Below are 21843 nucleotides of genomic sequence, written 5' to 3' on the forward strand. Positions count from 1 at the left end.
TTACTTATTTTTTTTAACCTGCTATCTTATTGTCAGGTGCAATTGTACATAAAGTGTTTGGAAGCTATGGTTTATTTGTTTGGATGCTGTAAAGATTTGATATTGGCAGTGATGTGCAAGATGACCGATCATGCGCATACTCGAATAAAATAAGCTCCCATTGATATGCATTGTCCAGTTTCTTCTGCAGCATACTTGATTAGTTTCGGCACTGAATAATGACGCATAATTGTCTCCGAGTGCCTCCTCCACCTGTACAGCCCATTCGTTTCCTCTTAATTGAATCAAATTACGGCAAATGGATATTTCCATCAGTCCGTAAAAATGTAAAATATACATCACACACTTTTATTGGGAAAAAAAGCTTTTACTTAAAACATTAGCCATTTGGACAATTGTTATTTTTAAACATTACCTAAGTTAACACGTCATTCATAACACAGTTAAAGTATTCACAGTACATAGCTGAACATATATAAATGAGAAGTCAATGATTTACTTTATACCATAGCCATGTCTTAAAAATACACCAATAAAGTCCCGTTCAAAACTAAATAAATACAAAACATAAACTGTTCCCTTTGTATATATGAAAATAAATGTATTGCACAAATGTTAAAATACATAAAAAATAACAATATTTAAGATTGGAACAATTATTCACACATTTAAACGCACAGCACATATAAATTAAACATGATAAAAAATATATCAACAGAATTTAGATATTTATATGGTACAGAACATGAGACCATGGATGGTAATAAAGATATAACTTCAATCAATGCATTACCAATAATCTCATGTTATATTCAGCTCCAGAGTAACAACATTCAACGTTTTTGTGGTTTACATTTTTATGAACTGTCAAACGTGGTGAATACAGTACAGTATTCTTGTGTTTTTATTGTCCGTAACGTTGCAAGAGGGCTAAATAAAAATGAATAATTTATGAACTTTCATTCTCCTTAATAGTTACAACATTTAAATGTCAGTTGCAGATTTTAAAAAATGGTTTTAGCAATATATATTTGAATCTTGCACTGCTCAGCAACCAAGATCAGAATGCAAAACATTGAGCGGTACCCGAAATATACAACAGTTGACAAAATGTAAGCAGTAATTACGACCATACTAAAAAGGTCTTGTGCATTACATGTGTAGTGGCGTAACGCGCGGGGTTAGCGAAAAGAGGGTGCAACTGAGGTCGCACAGGTGTAAGCGGGGAGACGTGGATCAGGCGCCAGAGAGGCGGCAGTAATTAGGGGGAGAAGCATGAATTGAGCGGGTGCATCTGGGGACGAGCAGGTGCAAAGCGTTGGAACACGGGGTAGATGCCGAGAGGCGGGAGATGGAGACTATAAGAGAGAGCACGTGCTGGAGGCGCCGGGGAGGTGCCAGCTTAATTGTGGGTGAGGACCCCTAATGAGGGAGATATAAGGGAGTGTGTGGAGTAACACGGGGAGTTGGTTGGTTGGTGCTCAAGGGATGAAGACACAAGAGTCGGGGAGAAGACGCCTGGGACTTCGCCCTCTTCACCTCGTCCTCCCCAGCAGTGGTGGATGATCCCCTGCTGGGGGCAGGGACGAGGGTGGAGATGCGAGGGAAGCAGGAGAGAGTAAGCGTAGTATTGAGTGAGAGAGTTAGCGGAGTATAGCGGGGAGTTCTGAACAAGGGTGTGTGTGTTAGTGTAAGAGCATCCACACTGGATGCGAGGTAAAATAAAGTGACACAGGAGAAAAGCTAAGAGTATCCGTGTGAGTACATTACTAAACTTGGTGTCAGAAGTTGTCAAGAACCTATGTCGCCGTCATGTCAAAGAAAGCGGCTAAAAAAAGAAACCTACCCGTCGACTTCTCCGATGACGAAAATGACGGAGACATCGTTCCTGCCACGGCCCCTGAAACTGCAAATTAGCTGACGGGCCCAAAGGACCTGCTGCCACCGGCACAAGAGGGAGAGCGCGTGGCAAGCCCGGTCCGCCCGACAACGTCGCTGTCCATTTGGAGTGGACGCTGTCAGCGGTTACTTACCTGTTAACAAGCTGACGGCAACTCAGGCGACGACTTTGGTGGCGGCGCTGGCAGATGCGCCGACTCTTCCCACCATTCCACGTGCGGAAGCGGCTCCCACCATTTCAGCGACCGTGCCAGATTATATGGCTGCTTCGGCTGCTATGCAGCCTTCTCTGATGTGCCGGTTGCCTCCGGTCAGCGCTTTCTTCGTGGCTGGGGGCGATTGAATAGCGTTCCGCCGTCGCTTTGAGTCTGCATATCATTCGGTGGACTGGTCTACAGACAAGGCGCTACGGGCCTTGCTGACGGCCCTCGATAATGATTCTTTGGCCGCTTTCTACTCCATCCCCGAGGCTGATCGTTCTTTGTTCACCGACGCCTGCTCCGTGATGGCAGCAATCTTTGACCCATCATCGAATATCCGTACAAAACTCCTGCTCCAGAAACAGGGGGACACTGAAATGGCCCTGGTGTTCTGCAGCCCTCTCTTGGACAAGTGGCCCACCCTCCATGGATCGAGATGCCCTCGACTCGCTCGCCCTAGAGCGGCTCTTCGCGCTGGCAAGGGAGCTTGGCATTGTCCTTGCCATCGCAGATGATCACGTCCCTCCAAGTCGCTCGAAATATACAAGCTCACCTGAGCCTAAGAGGATGGCCTGCAGCGATGGTGTGCACTGATGAAAAATGGGACTTGGAGTCCAGTGATGGCAGTTCAGCGTATGCATCCTGAACCCAAGATCAACGGCGAGGAGAATGGCGAGGAAGCCGGCCGCCGATCGAGTGGACACCAGGGAGTGCCCCGCCGACTGCGCCCTCTTCGCGGGCATGCTTCAACTAAGGCCGGACGGGACACATTGCCAGGAATTGCCATCTTAGTTTCGGTGGTTCGCCCAGGCGCCCCTCAATCTCTAGCGTCAGCACCTCCTCTTCCCAAGGACCAGCAGGCGAGTCTCGACGCACCATACACACGGCCGTTTTCCTCCCATCACTCATCCACATCGCACCTCGCGTCTATTCACCCTGTTACTATTCATCCCGTCACGTCGGAAGCTCGCCATGTTGGGCCGTTGGTTACGGGACTGCGGGACATTGAGCAGTGGTGTGCATTGGCCTATCGAGTGGTCGGTGCCGCGGCAGGTTCGTCGGATGTAATAGGCCTTATCCAGGGAGTGCAGGTCCGGGTATTGTTCGACACAGGTGCATCGGCCACCTTCATATCGTTACCTATTTTCCATTCATTGCCAGCGTCACCTTGGCCTCTGGAGCAGGTTGATGGGCCATGTGTAGCGGCGAATGGTGGTAGTGTTGGTGGTAGTGGTGCTGGTGGTAGTAGTGGCAGTGCTAGTAGCTGTGTACACGTGGTGGTGCGTATACGACCAACTCTGGCTGCTGGTGGTGGTGGCCGCTGAACCTGGACTTGGAGTTCAACCAGAGTGCGGGGAAACTTGAAACTGACAACTCTGTGGACTCACATCGAGTGAAACGCAAGAGATCTAAGGGAATGACAGCGCAGCCACTGACGCCGCTAAACCTGGACCTGGCAAGTTACGTTTAACCCGAGAGTTATGACAGTTACGTTCCCACATGACTCGCCGTCAGTACACCGTTCGCCATGGAAGGGACATCGCTCCTCGTCCAGTTCTGGCCCTTCTCCTCCTTCGGCCGTGCTGGACCCGGTTCGCGGGGACGGGCCGGCCGCAGGAACCCACTCCCGGAGAATTACGTTCCGTTGAGGAATATAGGATTGACGGCGCCACGGACCGCTGCGCCATTCTATCCTTGGCGGAACAGACTGCACTTTTACACTCCCAAGAATTATTATTATTGTTGTACTCTTTTTTTCTCTTCTTCTCATGGTTCTTGTTGTTACCTGTGTCACGGGTTCACGCGTTACTAGAGTTGTATATGAGGTCAGCCGGGATGGCTGGGTTTTTTCATCACGGGGGAGGGGGGGGTGATGTGTAGCGCGGGGGGGTTAGCGAAGAGAGGGTGCAACTGAGGTCACGCAGGTGTAAGCGGGAAGACGTGGATCAGCCGCCAGAGAGGTGGCAGCAATTAGGGGGAGAAGCATGAATTGAGCGGGTGCATCTGGGGACGAGCAGGTGAAAAGCGTTGGAACACAGGGTAGACGCCGGAAAGGCGGGAGATGGAGACGATAAGAGAGAGAGAGAGCACGTGCTGGAGGCGCCGGGGAGGCACCAGCTTAACTGGGGGTAAGTGAGGACCCCTAATAAGGAGGGAGATATAAGAGAGTGTGAGGAGCAACATGGGGAGTTGGTTGGTTGGTGCTCAAGGGATGAAGACACAAGAGTTGGGGAGAAGACGCCTGGGACTTCGCCCTCCTCACCTCGTCCTCCCCAGCAGTGTTGGCTGATCCCCTGCTGGGGGCAGGGACGAGGGTGGAGGTGTGAGGGAAGCAGGAGAGAGTTAACGGAGTATTTAGTGAGATAGCTAGCAGAGTATAGAGTGAGAGAGTTAGCGGAGTATAGCGGGGAGTTCGGAACAAGGGTGTGTGTGTGTTAGTGTAAGTGAGAAGCATCCACACTGGATGTGAGGTAAAATAAAGTGACACAGGAGAAAAGCTAAGAGTGTTCGTGTGAGTACATCACTACACATGTAACAGTGTCATATGGTGCTCTTAAGGCAATGCCCAACCCTTCACATTGCGACAATGGCAAATATGTATGCATCAGAGACACAGAAACAATATATCCATGGCAGCCAATAGAATACATTGACAACAACGACACCCTCTTCTATGGAGCCCAGCAGAATAAATGTGCAGCACAGGACTATGATGAGACGAAGCATTAACCATCATACAGTACTTGATGTGTTTCCAGATTGTGTGTTGTAGTCCTGTGTGCACTCTCTCGCTGCAGATGGGCAGCATTGTAAAGAGCTCCGAGAGGACTTTTATGACTGTCAAACCAAGACTGCACTAACGTAGTGCAATAAGCTGACCATTTTCACCATTTTGTATTGTCTTTAAATAGTCCTCGGTTGAGTTCTGTGTTGAACATTTGAGACCATCCTGCATTTGCAGTTAATCAGTTGACATTGGAAAGCTGGCCTTCTGCTCGTCCAAGGCTGGCATATCACTAGGGATTAACTGAAACTGTGAACAGAGCAATTAAATGGAAATGAGGCAGTCAAACTTGACAAAGTACGTCTGCTTCAAGTGTTCTGGAAACAAGAGTCCATCTTTAAAGTCTCATTATAAAATGCAAGCAGAATCTGCAGAGATAATTAAGGTTTGTGGCAGCTCATATTCTGTTATTGGTTTTTCTGACTTATTTTATGGATTTTTCTACAGCTAAGAATGCAGCCTTCAGCCATTTAATGCTGATTTAAACACAACTGGATTTTGAGTTACGACAGCCTTTGCAAAGGTCTCAATCACATGTATTTTTCATCTTCTTTGAGAATATCAAATAATCTTCTTCCCATCGGGGTCTGCTTACCATAATTTTACACATGGCTTTAGTCCTTTCTCTTGTTTGTAGTAAAATAGAGGATGAAAAATAATCCCACTGACAAGAAAAGACAGAACACACACTGGTCACACCACTTCACCAGGATGCTGCAGGATCGGCAGTTTCTTTTCATGACGTCTGAAGAATGAGATCCATTGAAGGCCCTTAAAGTTGTGCCAGGTGACAGAGGTCTTCACTTCCGAGTCATCCCAGCAGAATTTTCAGCTGCCAAATCCCTTAATTGTATCTTTATCCAGCGACTACAATCTGCTGTCCCTGAAGACACCATGGCTAAAGGTCTGCATCCCCATCGTATGCCAGGGGCAGAGGCTTCCTCTTTGGAACACGCCGCATTTGTCGTTTGGGTCTTTTGCTATTAACAGAGCAACACAAATGCATTAATAAGGGAGTCATACAAGCCGGTTTGCAACATGAATTATAAATGCTCACCATCGATATGAATCGTACTCAAAATTAATTTGCTGTACCTTGCAGCAGTGTGTGCAACAACTATAAACTTACGCAAATCATGAACACAATCAAAATCAAGGCAATTTCCCCATGGTATGAGACCTTGAAATTGTATATATATTATTTAAAGTGCATTTTATACAGATGAGGCATAGCATCATTATACATCCAAATAAGTGTTTAAAATATAATTCTAGTATTTACTGCGTTGGGGATTATAAATTTAATTCCATGACCAATGGTGGGTGTTTATTCTTCTGGAAAAACACAACGTTATCTCCATCATATGTGCACATTTTATATTAAATGCACCGTGCATTGTACACAAAAACTTCATGCTGAATTCTGACCACTATATGTCTGAGTTTGGCTATGAGTAACTTGGTATAAGCAGCAATGTCCCTATGACGATACACGTAAAAATATTTTAGTTAAAGCTGATCTATCCATGAATACGAAATGGGGCATATATATACATATGTATGGAAGGTAATACTACTGTAATGCTCAATGCAATGGCAGGTGTGTGCATGTGTAAATGTTTTGAGAAGTGGAAATGAAAAAGAGGACCACCCACCAGGCGAGGTAAGTCATCGAAATAATGAAAACCAGAAGTACGAGAGCCGCTGCTGTAACCCCATACACCCATGTCCTCAACCTGCCATCTGGGAAACACAGTGGTTGGAAAATCACAATACATTTTAGTTCATCAGCAAGAGTCGTGCTTTTTTTTTTTTTACGTGTGTCACACAAAGAATCGCGTAGGCAATCATTAAGGTTGATCTGGTCTCTGGGATAATTATAAAATCACTCCAGTGACCATGGCATGCACAAAACCCGTGTTCCACGATATACGTAGTGCTCTATAAAGAATGACTGATCAGTAATCAATCATATATGGAAATGCCAGTATTGTAGAGGCTAGTCTAGATTAATCCACTAGAGAGAACTTGGGAGTTGAATTATTACAGTAATAAATTACTACAATTTACTCGGCCTCATCTTTTATATAATAAATTACTGTACTTCGTCAATCAGACAATTCAATTCATTGCATGACTCGTTTTTATGTGGGGTGTGTTAATCTACAATCATTGTGGATCATTAAAAGAATGCAAGAAACAATAAAGAAACACATACATAAAACACTATAAAAAAATCTATCACTATGCTTCATTTAATAAAATATGACCTCCAATGTCTGCATTGTGGTTATCGATGTGCAGTTCAGCTTTATGGGTACATTTTAAAAATGTGTCTCTCTTAACTGGAAGACATTTTGTCAATTTAGTATATTGCATGGTAGACGTGACCTTAATGATTTGAGTACACGGGGCATTGTAGAATTTTTCTCGTTTTGAACAAAATCTTTCATAAGCAAATATTATCTTAAAATTAAGCAGCTGCATTCCAAGCGCTGTTTAAAATAGATATATGATCAGGATCCATTTTTGGGAAAATTGGAATATAGCACAAAAAATGTAGTGTTATGTTTCTACACAGATTGATTACCTCATGCATATCAGCACATCATATGAGGGTAATGTGATGCATGTTAAGGCTTGTTAGTAAATCAACTGCAGTGAAATTTTCAAATGCTCTATAAATGTACTTCAAGAGGAAAGCTGTCAGAATAGGACCGTAATTCAAAATCTGTTCAATGCAGAGAGATTAGAAAAAAATCTGTGCAATTGCCCTTTTCTCTACAACACATTGGCGAATTTGTATTTTAGCGCCCTTGTAATGGCTTCCCATATTACAGCACTATAGACGTTGTCATCAATGTTGTTAATATAGTACATGCACAAATAATGCCACTTTCCAAAGCACACCAACATTTTATACTGGGCAGGATATAATTACACATAATTTAAGGTTTCAAACGCTGCGAGCACATTTTTTTCAATGTTTGGGAGCAGGCAGGATGTGCAAAATTTGCAATTTTTACTCTTCAAATTATTCTGAAGCAATTGGCAAGTGCATAAAAGTTCCACAGAGCTTTTGGCAATTACAAATTTTAACAAATGGGTGAAGTAAATCCCTACTTCTATTTGGAGGAATTAAAATGTGAAGGAGGAGACAATAAGTGGGAGAGCTTTCTGTCGTTAGCCAACTCCGTGGGTATGAGGGCAGCAGAGCATAGTCTTGTTACCCAACCCCCTGTGAATCCCAGAAATAACACACAGCACCATCCTTGGGAAGCCCCATGAGCCGAACATGGATTAAGTGGCATTATTCGTTCTCATCACCACTGTATTTCAACTCTATTATGGGATACTACAGATGGTTGAATGCATACCCCATGCCTTCCTGAAATTGTTTAGCCCAGATGGCCATGTGTGCCAGTTTGAAGATGTCGGTAATGTACGTTATGGCTAGTTTAAATCAATGCGTGGTCTACAACTGACAGGGCTGGTAAACATGAAGAGCTGCACCAGGTAGTGGTTGAGAGGGCATAAGAACTGTAGCATTCAAAGGCCAAAAATGGGTCGTTATGGCCTCGTGGTAAAAACGATGCATAATTAAAGAACCGCATGGCTTTTTTGCAGAAACAGTAAAAAATTCCCCCCTCTGGTAGTTATTTGTAGATTTTTGTAAAGAATTGAATCAATCGCATTTTAATCAGATGCAATTCCCATTTTGAATACGTTTTCCATACTGCTAGACGGCATTTAAAAAAATAAATATAGGTGTTGTGGGAAATGCAATAAATCAGGTCAAGTTTAACAAGATTGCTGGGTGTTTCCGGAGACCGATACATTTCAGAGTGCTGAACTGGAATTGTAATTACACCTGGCCCTCAAGTGCAATGAGCTGATATGTCAATTAATTTCAAATGACTATACACAGAGACATTGCATTATGAATTTGGTTTGGCATATTGTAAACTCTGCCATGTGATGCAACACCTCGATAACAATTGGTAAGATATACTGCTTCGTGTGGATAACGGGCAATTCACGTGTCTTTAAAAGTCATTGTGTGATCTCATCTTCCACAGGCAACTTTTAAACGTTGGGTGATGATGCATTATGTTATTGGGAGTCCTGAATGTAAATGTATTTGTCTTATGACACGAGGCTGGTAGCACGATTGTAGCGTAATTGGGAAGGCGAAATATTTAAATTAAAAAGTCCAGCAGCAATGTAAACGCACATTAAGTAGCATTACCTGTGCAATCACCTGGACAAAACATATCCGCTGCCATCATAATATCATAACCTGGTCTAGATGCCTTCGTTGCTCTCATTCTAAGTGTCCACACACACACTGAGTGAAATGCACGCCAAAGTGTTTCCCTAGTGAATTCAGCACGAGCCAGTGCAAATTTATTTTGGTGATCCTGAGCTACTGTCCAAAATAACACTGCCATAGCAATTAGTTATTGTCAACAATGACTCGGGACCATTGTTGAAAATTACACACGGGAGTGTATCATTTTCAACAGTGCTATGTCAGTGCTTGTTGCCCATCAATCAATCAACACACTGCAAAGGTAAATGATAAAAATTAACCCGTAAAAACAAAGTTTTTCACTATAAATCCTTTATATGCGTGGCGGCTAGAGTCCTCTCGTCCTCTGGCTTGAGATGGCTGCCACCTATGGGTCAGATGATTGCCTGCCACCATTAAGCAATTGGTAATTAAATATAATTTATTTTTTCCTAACAAGTGTACAATTTTGGAACAAAATTTTCACGAAAATTAATTGTCACGCACAACGAGTCTGTGTGCAAAATGTCAGCACGATTGGATCACGGGAAGTGGGTTAAAAAACGACCGAAAGATTTGCACGGTCGTAAGCACGCAAGCAAGCAAGCAAGTGAACTTAATATAAATGATTTAAAAACAGAAGATGTTTACCTGGCCCATAAGGCTGCAGAGTCCACGTACGCAACACCTCACTCGGCCCAGGGTCATCGGTGTTTTCCCATCCAGGCCCGTGGTCCGGGGTGGCCGGCTGCCCTTCATTCGGGGGCTCCCCATCCCGGCTGGGCTGCATCTTGCTGCAGTGCTCCAGGAGACCTCGAGGAGTCATCACCTCTTGGTAACCCTCATCACACCGGCACACGCCCCCCTGCACAAGACGGAAGACGCTTTGGACATTGGGCATTCTTGACGAACGGTCTTTTTACCCTTCCCTTTGAAGGCGTGGGGGATGATGCGACGCATTAATGGTTAGTTACGCTGGATTTTCAATACAGAGGTTGACAGTCCGATGCGGCATGGCAGTTGACGCAGTGCATACGTTTCTTAAAATCCCCCAGCAGTAAAAATAGATACACCACAGTTAGTCAAGCAGTAAGGCCGCGTGAGGTGGCATGAAATGTGGGCGCTCCCACCTCTTCCAAGATGTCTGGCCAATGTGGAAGCGTAGGCCAAATACGCCCGAGAGGGGTTCTAGAGAGCTCCCTGTCGTGGATGCCATTCTTCCAGCAGTGGGAAAGGCAAAATATTCTAGGGCTGCACCTTTATTCGTTTATTTTTTAACAAAATATGAGGATTTGAGAACTAAATATTGTCAGGATAAAGGTTTACCTTTGTGTTATGTCAGGCATTGGCAACTCGTGCAACATGTCGGCAACTGGCATGGGATTTTTAGAAGTCAAAAAGCGGCATTTTTTTTATGAAAAACTGCACATGTATAGCTTTCTGAAATGTATCAACATATGTGGCTGATATAGCCTGGCCTACATATCCAGTTTCAGTTTTATTATAATGATTCACAATGACCATTACAAATTAAAACTAATCCCAAACTAAATGAACACGTCAAAAACATTTACTTTGGGTTTTTCTCGGTCTTTTCTAGAAGTTGAATGTCATGGTCATTATCATTATCATCAGCCACTACTGCATTTGGATACATCAAAAATTCGAATATACGAAAACGTATCTGTCGAGTTAAAATAAGTGATCCTAAGCACTTAGGAAAGGACAGGAATAAATACTAAAATATGTGCACTGCAATGAGAACTACTATATGGCAGTTCTGTCACGTGGTTTAAGAAGACTATGTATCCAATACCCGTGATCATTCCCTACCTGAGCACAATAGGAGTTTGGCAAGAGGCAAGGAGGTTCACACACTCGCACTGACTGTGGCTGAGTCATTGGTGAGCATCCTCCTGCAACAAAAACACAATTCGACATCATTTTAATATAAGGCAAAGACGTCTGTACAGTAATGAGTATTACACACGATTGGAAATGTAAGGGCTATGCCAAATAATTTACAACCGTTTAAAGACCAATATAATGACTATAATATAATGACTGCTCACATACGCTGGTAATGTGAACAGATGTTCCTTGTTAATTTGCACGTAATAAACCAATTAAATAATAAATGACAGGCCTTTGTTGATCCCCTGCTGGATATACACCTCGTGTCGTCGTGCCAGTAATGGGAGTTGTTTGACCATACTTCCCCACAATGGTATGGTTGGGTTAGTGACGTTGGGAAGGCCAGGACTGGTTTAGATATCACTTGCCACTGATGCTATCCATGGCTATGAATCAATCTCAGCTCTGCGCTACCAATGCAATGCGACTCCACTCCATACAACATACCCGACAGAAGTGTTTATGGGAATGTAATTCACATTTCAATGGAGCGAAATACTGCAGCTATTCAAGGATCAATTTCAGAATGTATTTCCATTATGAAAAGGCAAAAGGGTAAAAAGTTAAAGGTGCAGCCCTGCAATTGATTGCTCATGACACTGCTGGTGGAAGGGCCTCTATTCGAGGGTATTTGGCCTTCTCTTCCACACTGGCCCGACATCTTGGAAGACCCGAGAGCGCCCACACTTTATCCCACCACGAGTGACCTGCTGATCTGCGAGCTCTGGTTTACCCATTTATGCTGCTGGGAGGATAGAGGTGGCGGCGGGGGGATGTAAGAAACTTCCATTGTTAAGGGTGATATAAATAAAGAAAGTAAGCTCTTGGAGCTGACAAAAGAGGCAGTGTTTGGGACAGCAAATGTAGCGGTTGTGATAAAAAAATTTGTGAAAGTAAAAACGACAGTGAAAGCCTAACAGTCGCTTACAGCTCCCACTGCTTGCGCGGCTGCAGAATGGACTTGTCAGTAGTACCTGTAACGTGGACGCCGTCAGAGCGCTCGCACCACACCTGCCGCTGAGCTCCCTTCCAGGGGCTGCTTTTCCACTCGTAAGTGTAGCAGCTTCCCTCTGTAGAACAAGGTAATGGAATGTCACCACAAGACCAAGAAGGCACCTAAGAGACATGAGGACCCCATAGAGTGCATTGTGCCATTACTAAAAAGAAACCCAAAAATAGCTCTCTCGTAAAAGTTCAAGTGCCTTGAGGGTGAACCTCTATATTTTACTATTATGGAGTGAAAAAGACAGAAAATGTAAATTAACTATATTTGATATTCAACTGAAATTAGGTGGGAATGGCTACAGGGAGTAACTTGTTTTTTTATATCAACATGATACGTATTATAAAGTGATCAATCCTTTAGACTGGTACAACACTAATGAATGATTTACAATACAGAAGTAGATATGTATATGATACACATGTATGTGTGTGGACCACTTTACATGACCAACTGTAACAGCTTGGAACATTTAGACTGCCTTTGAGTTCATCCAAGCTGGGTTTTTTAAAAGTTAGATTCTGTGAGGAGCTCTAGATATTGGAAAAACATTGATGGGTTATTCTCACTAATTGCGCTGGCCTGGTCATGTAATCTGTATGCCCAAACACCACATGCATACGCAGCTTCGGTTTGGCTGCATGAAAGACGCTTCATGGATATGGCATCAAAATTGACATCTGTGGAGGGTGTGTGTGAAAGATGCCACGAGGCATCTAGAAGCAACCACAACACCAAAAACAACGGGAAGCAGAGAAGCAGCCGTGGCTGATCATTATTTTAATGCGGTTGGCTCACGCGCAATTGATTTCTCTAAGACTTTGTAAGCCCACTGGCTATCAACAAAGATTCGTTCATGAAGCCATCCATATATACAGACACAGACACAATGTCAACCGAGAGGATGGGTACAAACTCGGCAATCGTTGGAAGGACGTCATCAAACACTTTAAGTCATAACTTGTTGTATCTTCTTGGTTCTTTCGGTAAAGTCACGTAGAAGGGAAGTAATAAAATAATAAAAATAAAACATAATAAAATAAAATATTATATTATTATATTAGTTTATATTATATTATTTTATTATATTATATTATTTTATTATGTTTTATTTTTATTATTTTATTACTTCCCTTCTACGTGACTTTACCGAAAGAACCAAGAAGATGAATCCCTGCAGTCACGAAAGCTTTAAATCGAAACTTGTATGTTTCCTTGTCACCTTCCGTGCTTCACCTTGGTGCTCTCTGACCCCAGGGCACATATGCCCCGCCCACTTCGTTCTGACACCAGAACGCCTGTGCCACACCCATTTTCAAACCTTTGAAAACAGTTGCTTTCAGTGGCCTTACCCCTTTTTCCTCCTGATGACGATCGCTTGTGTTGTAATCGAAACGTAATTTTTATTTAATCTATCTACGTGACGTTACCGAAAGAACCAAAGAAAACAGAGAAGCAATGTTTACAACAATGAGCAGAGCATCAGGTGACTAAAACACAGCAAGTTGGCACATTGGGGAGTATGGGTAGTGTATTTGCCAGTTACCTAAGCTATTTATTCCATAACATCTGGGTCTCTTCGCCGACCTCCAGCCAGAAAGCACTTGCCACTGCACATGGCTTCAGAGTGTATATATATATCCTTTTACAAGTGGCATGGAGACGTAAACACAGCTTGGTTGTGAATGCTGGCTATTGCGTGGGTGTGTGAGACAAAATCGAACCGTCACAGTCGCGGGCCTCCCACGGCTGGTCAGGACAAGAGTCCTGATCTCCTCCATCCAGGGCGATGACAGCTCGGGACCGAGCTTGCACTCCAACCCCTCCCAGCGACACGCTTCCCTCGCATGTCAACTGGCATGGGCCCCACTCTGACCAGTCACTCAAACGACAGTCACCTATGAAAGGTCAAGGGGACATTTATCGAACATTTAATCATCACCATCATTAATAATGAGCATTGCCAAGTCGAATTTTTTTACTCTGTGGAATACTTTCAGTTCAATTAAGGGGCATTTATACCCAGCCGAGAATTTACACGTCAACAGAAACAAATTGAATTCACAAAGTACCATATCGTAATGAGACGGAAAATGCATAATTATATTTAAACCATTATCTCCAAAAAGTGACAACGCTCACACATATTAAGGCGAGTTCTGCTCTTAAGAAGCTATTAAGGCAGGAATGGCACACATGGTTTTGATGTATCCAGCACCATGCATGACCACTTTTGTCTTCAAGTGTGGATATTTTTCCATGCACAAGGTAGACATTTTAGACCTGGGTCAACAATATAGACACTTCTTAATAACCTGACAGTAAACAACACGTGAAAACATGTATATATGCACATACACATATCATCATTATCGTTAACAATGTATAGCAAGCCTCCCAAGAAACCATTTGTTGACTGTTAACTATATTTTCCCATGTGTTTCATTGGGAAATGCTCTGCAAAATGAAACTATTGATTAGCATAATGACGAGAAAGTGTGCCAACACAAATTTGAAAAGAGACACTTGCAAATGTGCACACTACCCTGTACCACTCGGCCAGAACACATGCTGCATTACTGTCGATAATTTAACGCATAGTCCATTAGCATTCAACTAAATAATACACAACTCATTTTGATGCATACATTTTAAATTCCACATGCAGTATATTAAACAGGGGAAACAAACAATAAAGTTTGCGAAAATAAGCCAATTATTCATTGTTGTTTTAATTTGCCTCATGAATACATTTTCACTGATGTCCCCTAACAAGATTGTGGCAAAAAACTTTTTTTTAAGCCTTGTTCATAATTAACATTTGGCAATCATGCCAGGAAATTCCCTGAAGTCAGATTAACAACGTGAAATTATAAATTAAAGACATAAAAAAGTACTTCCTAAACATTATTTATTTTATCAACAGTTCAAGTAACATTTGGTTCCAATCTGCCAAATATGCTGATTTATGTAGTTATTGGAATAAAAATTCCTAATTGTATAGCCCATATTTCTCAAACTGCAGGACCTTGTGCCTCTATCTGCAAACCATTTCCCACATCTGCCATTTATTTACACCAGCTGTCACCAAGACCCTAATCCCTGCTTTCAACTATGGTGAGTAAGGGTGTTAACTCCATCGCCTGGTATACAGAAGGTCGTGGGTTCGATTCCGACCCTTGCATATTTTCAGTTTGCTTGTTCTCCCCGTGGTTGCGTGGATTTTTCTCGAGGTCCAGTTTTTACCTCTAAATTTAGAGTCAACATGCGTTTAGAGTATTTGGTTGCTATAAATTTTCACATGATGAGCTACTTCGTTGAGCTATCATTTTTGTCCACTGCTAAACTTCTCACCTGCATCCATAAATGGGATCACATCACCCCAATACTTTCTCCACTAACACCCTATCCATCCCAAATTAATTTCATAATCACAATCACCAAGTTCCAGATGTTCCATGGACTCGGCTCTACCTACCTCTCCCCGTAATCTCACTCTCTTCCACAAACACTCCGCACAACAATTCGTCTTTCTTTTCAAAGATCCAGGTCAACCTTTGCCTATATAATCTGAAACACTCCTTCTCAGCTGTGTTGTGCTCTCCACTCCCTGGGCCCTGTTCAAGTACAAGCTCAAGATGTGTATTCTTCTGCCTGTGACTGATTGCCTCGGTCTAGCGCCTGTTTACCTCAGTGAACTGCTCTCACGCTGTACCTCCCCTCGCAATTTGCACTCTCTGGACTCGGGGATACTCACCATATCAACGTCAAAGAGGTGAATGCTAGGTGACAATGTGTTCAGCTGTTATGCTCCAAGACAATGGAGGAACTCTACTATCCACATCAGGAATTGTGACCGTCTACACTTTTACATTTAATTTGAACAATAGTTGTATTCAGTGGCTTTTGCTGTAATGTTATTATTGACCTTCATTATAGTTCTTAACTTTATTTATAGTATTGCTATTATCAGCTTTTATTGTGTTTAGTTAAAAATGTATTCAGAATTGGGAGTTTAGATTGTTCTTGTACAGTGTGTTAGATTTCGGCATGAAAGGGGATTTACAAAATCAAGATTTTTATTACGGAACAAATATGTCCAATGTTTCCTGAAATGTGGTCACATTTATAATCTATATATTGTATTGTACATATGAAGTTAAACGTTGCAAATAACACATCGCATGCGAAAAAATTAATATTGTTTCATTAACACATCCACTGATGTCTTTTCATTTACAATGAGATAACCTGTAACATGCAATATGAATGAGAATGTAACAATGGAACCAATGGTCAGCTTTCAGCAGCTAACTTGAGGAAATTATAACAGATTATTTTTGTCTAACTCTACGAATACACAATTTTAAAAATGATGGTTGTGTTTACTATTCATCTAAAAACCTAACTACCTCACATGAAGTAATGTTGGATAAGCGGTATGACATGTCCCAATCAAGACCACTCAACTACTTTATTTAGAGCTGCTCTTCATATTTAGTTTGTTGTCCTTCCCCCGCAGCTCCGATTAGCATGGTTAGCAATGTACAGAGGAAAAGACGTTTAACATACATTTCACATACATCAAAGACAAAGATCCCCATATAATCTTAACAGACTGTTGGAGCAAGTGCTGTTAAACGAGCACCTACCAAGGCCGACACAGCACACGAGGCGGTGGGTAGCCAGCAATGTTCACACATCGCACCAGGTACTCATTTGAGTCTGAGTCGACCTAGAGAAGGCTCAGGACCGGTTCAGATAATCATCATCGATGTTATCCGTGAGCAGCAATCGAACCAAGTTCGTAGTGCAGCGTGCCAACTGCTGCACTACCGCTCCTATAAACGTACCACTGGTCCCACACCTCTCCCACTCCCATCACTCCTCGTCAGTTCCCTCAGCCCGTACCCCAGAACCCACATCCCCTTATTGCCCCCAGGTAACTTAAGACCACAATACGCACACAGAGCGCTCCAAAGCGACGTGTTAGCCCAGAGCGCATCGCAACAGGAGCTGATGGTCTGAGGTGCTGCCTCTCTGAGCGTTTGCTCGACGTGTCAGACATGCTTAATTTGGAGCTTTCGTGACTGCAGGAATTATTCTTTGGTTCTTTCGGTAAAGTCACGTATAAAGATAAAATAATAAAATAATAAATTACATATTTTATTTAATTTATTATTTTATCTTTATACGTGACTTTACTGAAAGAACCAAAGAATAAAAGTGTCAGACATGCTTCACCATCTGATTTCCAGCGAATGTCTGCCGTCTCGAAGCAACGCGACACACCCCCACCAGAATGTTTCAGCGTGCCCGTGCAATTTTGTCGGTGCCGTTTAAAAAAAAAGGTGCCCTCTCCAAAACGGACCGTTCAACAAGAGCCAAAACCTCTGCCTCGCAGCAACCACGGCAGAGCTACCTTGCCCGTCGAACGCACCCTTATATGTCCGTGCCTCTGAGTCAATTGTTTTTCATATTGCGATCGAAATTGGCTCTCGATTGGTATTCATGCCATAGCCTCTGCACCTCCCTGAAATGTTTTTTTTGTTTTACGTCCCCCCCCAACCGCGCGAACACTGCCGATGGGTTTAACACTGCTGAATCGCTGGGTCATTATGTTGTATCTTCTTGGTTCTTTTGGTAAAGTCACGTAGAAGGGAAATAATGAAATAATATATTTTATTATTAAAATTATAAAAGAAAATATTTTACTATTAAAATATGAAAATATTTTTTTATTATGTTTTACTTTTATTATTTTATTATTTCCCTTCTACGCGACTTTACCGAAAGAACCAAGAAGATGAATCCCTGCCGTCACGAAAGCTTTAAATCATTATGTTGTAGTTATGCACAATATTTTCATCGTCATCAGCCACAATCAATGCACTGCTAAATAATGGCTTCAATTTTCATGTAAAACATAACATACTCTACGGTAGTTTTATATCCAGTAAAATCATATGAAGTGCTATCAAACTGTTCAGAATTGCTGTACGTGCCATTACTTCCAATGTGTTTTAAATATTAAGGAATGTTATATGAGCTTGTTAATAAAAAATCTAATTGTGCATGCAATTAATATCAGAAGGCCACTGTTTGTCTACAGAAAATATGTAAAACGTATTTCATATTTACGTGCAAACTTCAGATGTTTTACGGTGCAAAAGGTAATTAGTCAAGTAATAGTTGCTGATGAATAAAAAAATCGAATGTAGCATGCATATTGCACAAATTACAAACCCCACGGCCATTCAAACAACTCCTACAGTGTCGCTGAATAAAAAATTAAGAGTCTAATTGAAATTACATTGTGATGTGACCAATAAATCATGATTAATTGCGTTGTGTTTGCTGGCATATGACGTGCAGACTTTGTTTAGCAGGAACAGGGTCAGTTCGGGTGGGAGAATGAATAGTCACGGACATGTTTTCCTCGACACATTTTCCGAGGTTATGTTGCATATCTACTCAGAGCTAATTAACTTCAAATCAAATATTAAAAATCAATGGCTCTGACACAAGTTGGGGTGCAGGGTCGGTGACCACAACTTCAAATGATGCATACCACTTGACCATACACAATCATAAGACATCATGTGCTTCTCCTAATGAGGTTTGTAATTACCCAGCAAGGATATATATAAAAACAGGATCAACAAGGACAGGGGAAGGACAATTTGGGGAGAACATTTTTTTTATGTTTTAAAGTTACGTGCATTATCTTTTTGCATATTAGCTAGTGACTTTCCATCGCATTTGGCAAAGGGATATTATTTTTGCAAGGAGATAACATTTTTGAAAAGTTAAAATACACAACTGTTTTATCGCCATTATCATCAATCATAACACTAATGCTTCAAAACACATTTTGCACACGATTATACTTGAACCAGAGATATGGCTTTAAAATGACCAAAAATCTTAAACCCAACCATAAGTTTGTAATTAAAACAAAACAAGGCCAAACCCTCCCTCCCCCCCACGAAGTATAACGCCTCGCAGAACAAACATTCCTCTGGATCTAACTCACAGACAAGCTTATCTTTTTTTAAATCCTTTATATTAAGTTCACTTGCTTGCGCGCTTACGACCGTGCAAATCTTTCGGTCGTTTTTTAACCCACTTCCCGTGATCCAATCGAGCTGACATTTTGCACACAGACTCGTGCGTGACAATTATTTTCGTGAAAAAAAAAACAAAAATTGTACACTTTTTAGGATTTTTTTTATATTTAATTACCAATTGCTTAATGGTGGCAGGCAATCATCTGACCCATAGGTGGCAGCCATCTCTAGCCAGAGGACGAGATGACTCTAGCCGCCACGCATATAAAGGATTTATAGTGAAAAACTTTGTTTTTACGGGTAAATTTTTTTCGCAAGTTGGCAAGGCATCTTTCCATTCGACTCGTATGTTTGGAGGAAATAATTCCAACCTGGACAGGGGACGCTGCAGGGCACTCGCAAGGCTGGCTGTTCATCAGCACCCAGCACGGGCTCCGCTTCTGCACAGAGTTCATCCTCCACCGCATTCCCAACGCCTGCGTCCTGCTCTGTGCCGTTGTGAACCAGGCACGTGAGGTTCCTCTCCCGCGTGCCCTCTCCACAGTCGCCACCCTAGCGACACGAGGACAGGGAACACGGTCACCAGCGCATTGCGGGTAAACGATGGGATGCGGTGAGCGGCAGAGGGTTTAGTCCGCCGGGTGTTTCGTTAGCGGCTGGTCTGTAAGCGGCATCACCGGAGTCAAACAGTGGTAGAATGGTAGCTTCAACAGTTCGATATGTGATCAATATGGGGTTGTATGCATGTATGTGTGAACTTATTTTGCAGCGTATGCAGCCAACCATGCTAATCGGAGGTGCAAAAGAGAGTTTAGAGATAAGCGGAGAAGTGAGGGACAGCACGAGAGAAGGAAGGGTCACGGTTGAGTGTACAGGGGAGGCGATGGAAGTATTTTCATGCAAGAGAGGAGGATTATCCTGCAAGGTGGGAGGGATGAGAAGGCAGTGGTGAGGGATGGCATCACGGAAAAGATTGAGAGCGTTTGCAGTAGTGCTGGAATTATAGATGAGGCACGAGGATGCAGTAGGGATGTATGTGTGTGCAGAAGGGAGTGATTATAGCGAATGGAAGACAAACATACACTTGCTTTATAGGGGTTTGAGAGTACAGATGGAAGGGATAAAACAAAGGTAATAAGAGAGAAAGGAAACGTGCCAGAAAGGTCGAGTTACCCATGTGCCAAAGGAAAATATCCAATAAAAATGAAACACCAGAACAACATGGAAACAGAGACAAAAATAAATAGGGGAGGCATTTGTGTTGTGCAGGATGTTGGAGGAGATATTTATATCGGGAGAATGCAATTGCGAAGGGAGCAATATAAAGTATAGAGGTATGGGTGTGATGCAAGAAGAAGAGATTGGCAAGTCACGGAGGAAAGTGTGTATACTCTAAAGGTCGGTGGCATTAAATTAGCACTAATGAAAGATTCATATGTCAGTCTGCAATTCCATTGCCATGAAAGCCTGAGCTAGTTTTCACCTCGCTGGTTAAAGTAGGTGGACTGCACAGGATAGAATGCTTTGCAAGCAACAGGAAACCACAAAAGCGGCCCCATTTTGCAGAGAAGTGAAGTATAATAGATAGGGCTTTTCTCTGCTGCTATTGCATAGTTTAACCTATTGCTCTATTTCATTTGAATGATAGGTAATATCATTTTAAAGATTTCCAATGGGTAACAAACATCTTATTCTAATTCCCATGTTTACTTCTTCAGCTGATATACACCGAAAAATGTTTCGTTATTCTTAGACCAAAGTGGATATTCATAAATTATCCATGCAAGGTGCAGGCAATTATGATTGTGGCACGATGAATATCAAACCATGAAATCTTTTAACATTTTAAAGATGTATGTTTAGTCCAACAAAGCAATGTGCATTTGTTTAACATATCGACGTGCTTGCATTATCAGAAGAGCAAACGCTTGAAGATACCCATTGAGAAGGTTATCAATCTTATGGTCAATAAAAAAAATACAGCGGTGTATCAATCCATGGCTGGAAGAAGACCTCCCCATGCAGTGTTGTTCATGGGAGTTCAATTCTGGTCAGTGCGGATTGGTGAAGATGGCATTCCCAGGTCTGGTTCAAATATCGCTCGCCACTGATGTAAACCTTGACCAGGTGTCAAACTCAGGCTGCTGGGTTCACGGGGCAATGCATGAAGCACTGCACCACTGCTCCATCACTACGGTATACAGGCATGTTTAACTAATGGACATGGGTAAGAGTGAGAGTGATGAGATTGTATATCTTAAACAGAAAAGAATAACGCATTGATCAATGTGGGTGATAGATACATTTTCAATACAATGCAATGTTTTATTGTATTTTTTTTACAGAATCTCTAAATACCATACACGGTGGGTTGATGCACTCGGAGAACAGATGATGACTGGGATAGGGGCAGGAGGGAGACATGGGGGAATGGTATTGGACACCCCGAGTAACTAGTGTCTGTGTGTCTCTTGCTTCATAAATATCTCCCTGACCGTTCGTCTACCGATGCATTGATCTAATTATTTATTCACCTTTTAGAATCTTGAACACACGTTTTCAGCAATTTAGCGATTTGAAGAGTACCTTTGGGTTTAAATTGCTTTTAACAGGTGGTTAATTTGGCACACGGTGACCTTGGTGGCAATGTCGTAGGGTGATTAAGAGTTGAACGCAGATAA

The 21843-nt window shown here is 42.4% G+C and overlaps 1 protein-coding gene across 1 annotated transcript in view; it reads right to left on the minus strand.

Annotated features, from left to right (window-relative positions):
• Nucleotides 1-356: 356 nt before the first annotated feature.
• The window catches only part of THSD7A (thrombospondin type 1 domain containing 7A), a 329681-nt gene continuing 308194 nt past the window's right edge, over nucleotides 357-21843 (minus strand). Inside the window, 7 exon segments of the mRNA XM_061554639.1 lie at nucleotides 357-5864; nucleotides 6540-6627; nucleotides 9827-10040; nucleotides 11009-11091; nucleotides 12064-12159; nucleotides 13817-13990; nucleotides 19534-19714. Of these exon segments, the coding sequence (XP_061410623.1) occupies nucleotides 5783-5864; nucleotides 6540-6627; nucleotides 9827-10040; nucleotides 11009-11091; nucleotides 12064-12159; nucleotides 13817-13990; nucleotides 19534-19714 (918 nt within the window). The 3' untranslated portion in view covers nucleotides 357-5782.

Source organism: Lethenteron reissneri, chromosome 20 (assembly GCF_015708825.2).
Source record: "Lethenteron reissneri isolate LAM-NWPU_2019-01 chromosome 20, ASM1570882v1, whole genome shotgun sequence".
Lineage (NCBI taxonomy): Eukaryota > Metazoa > Chordata > Hyperoartia > Petromyzontiformes > Petromyzontidae > Lethenteron > Lethenteron reissneri.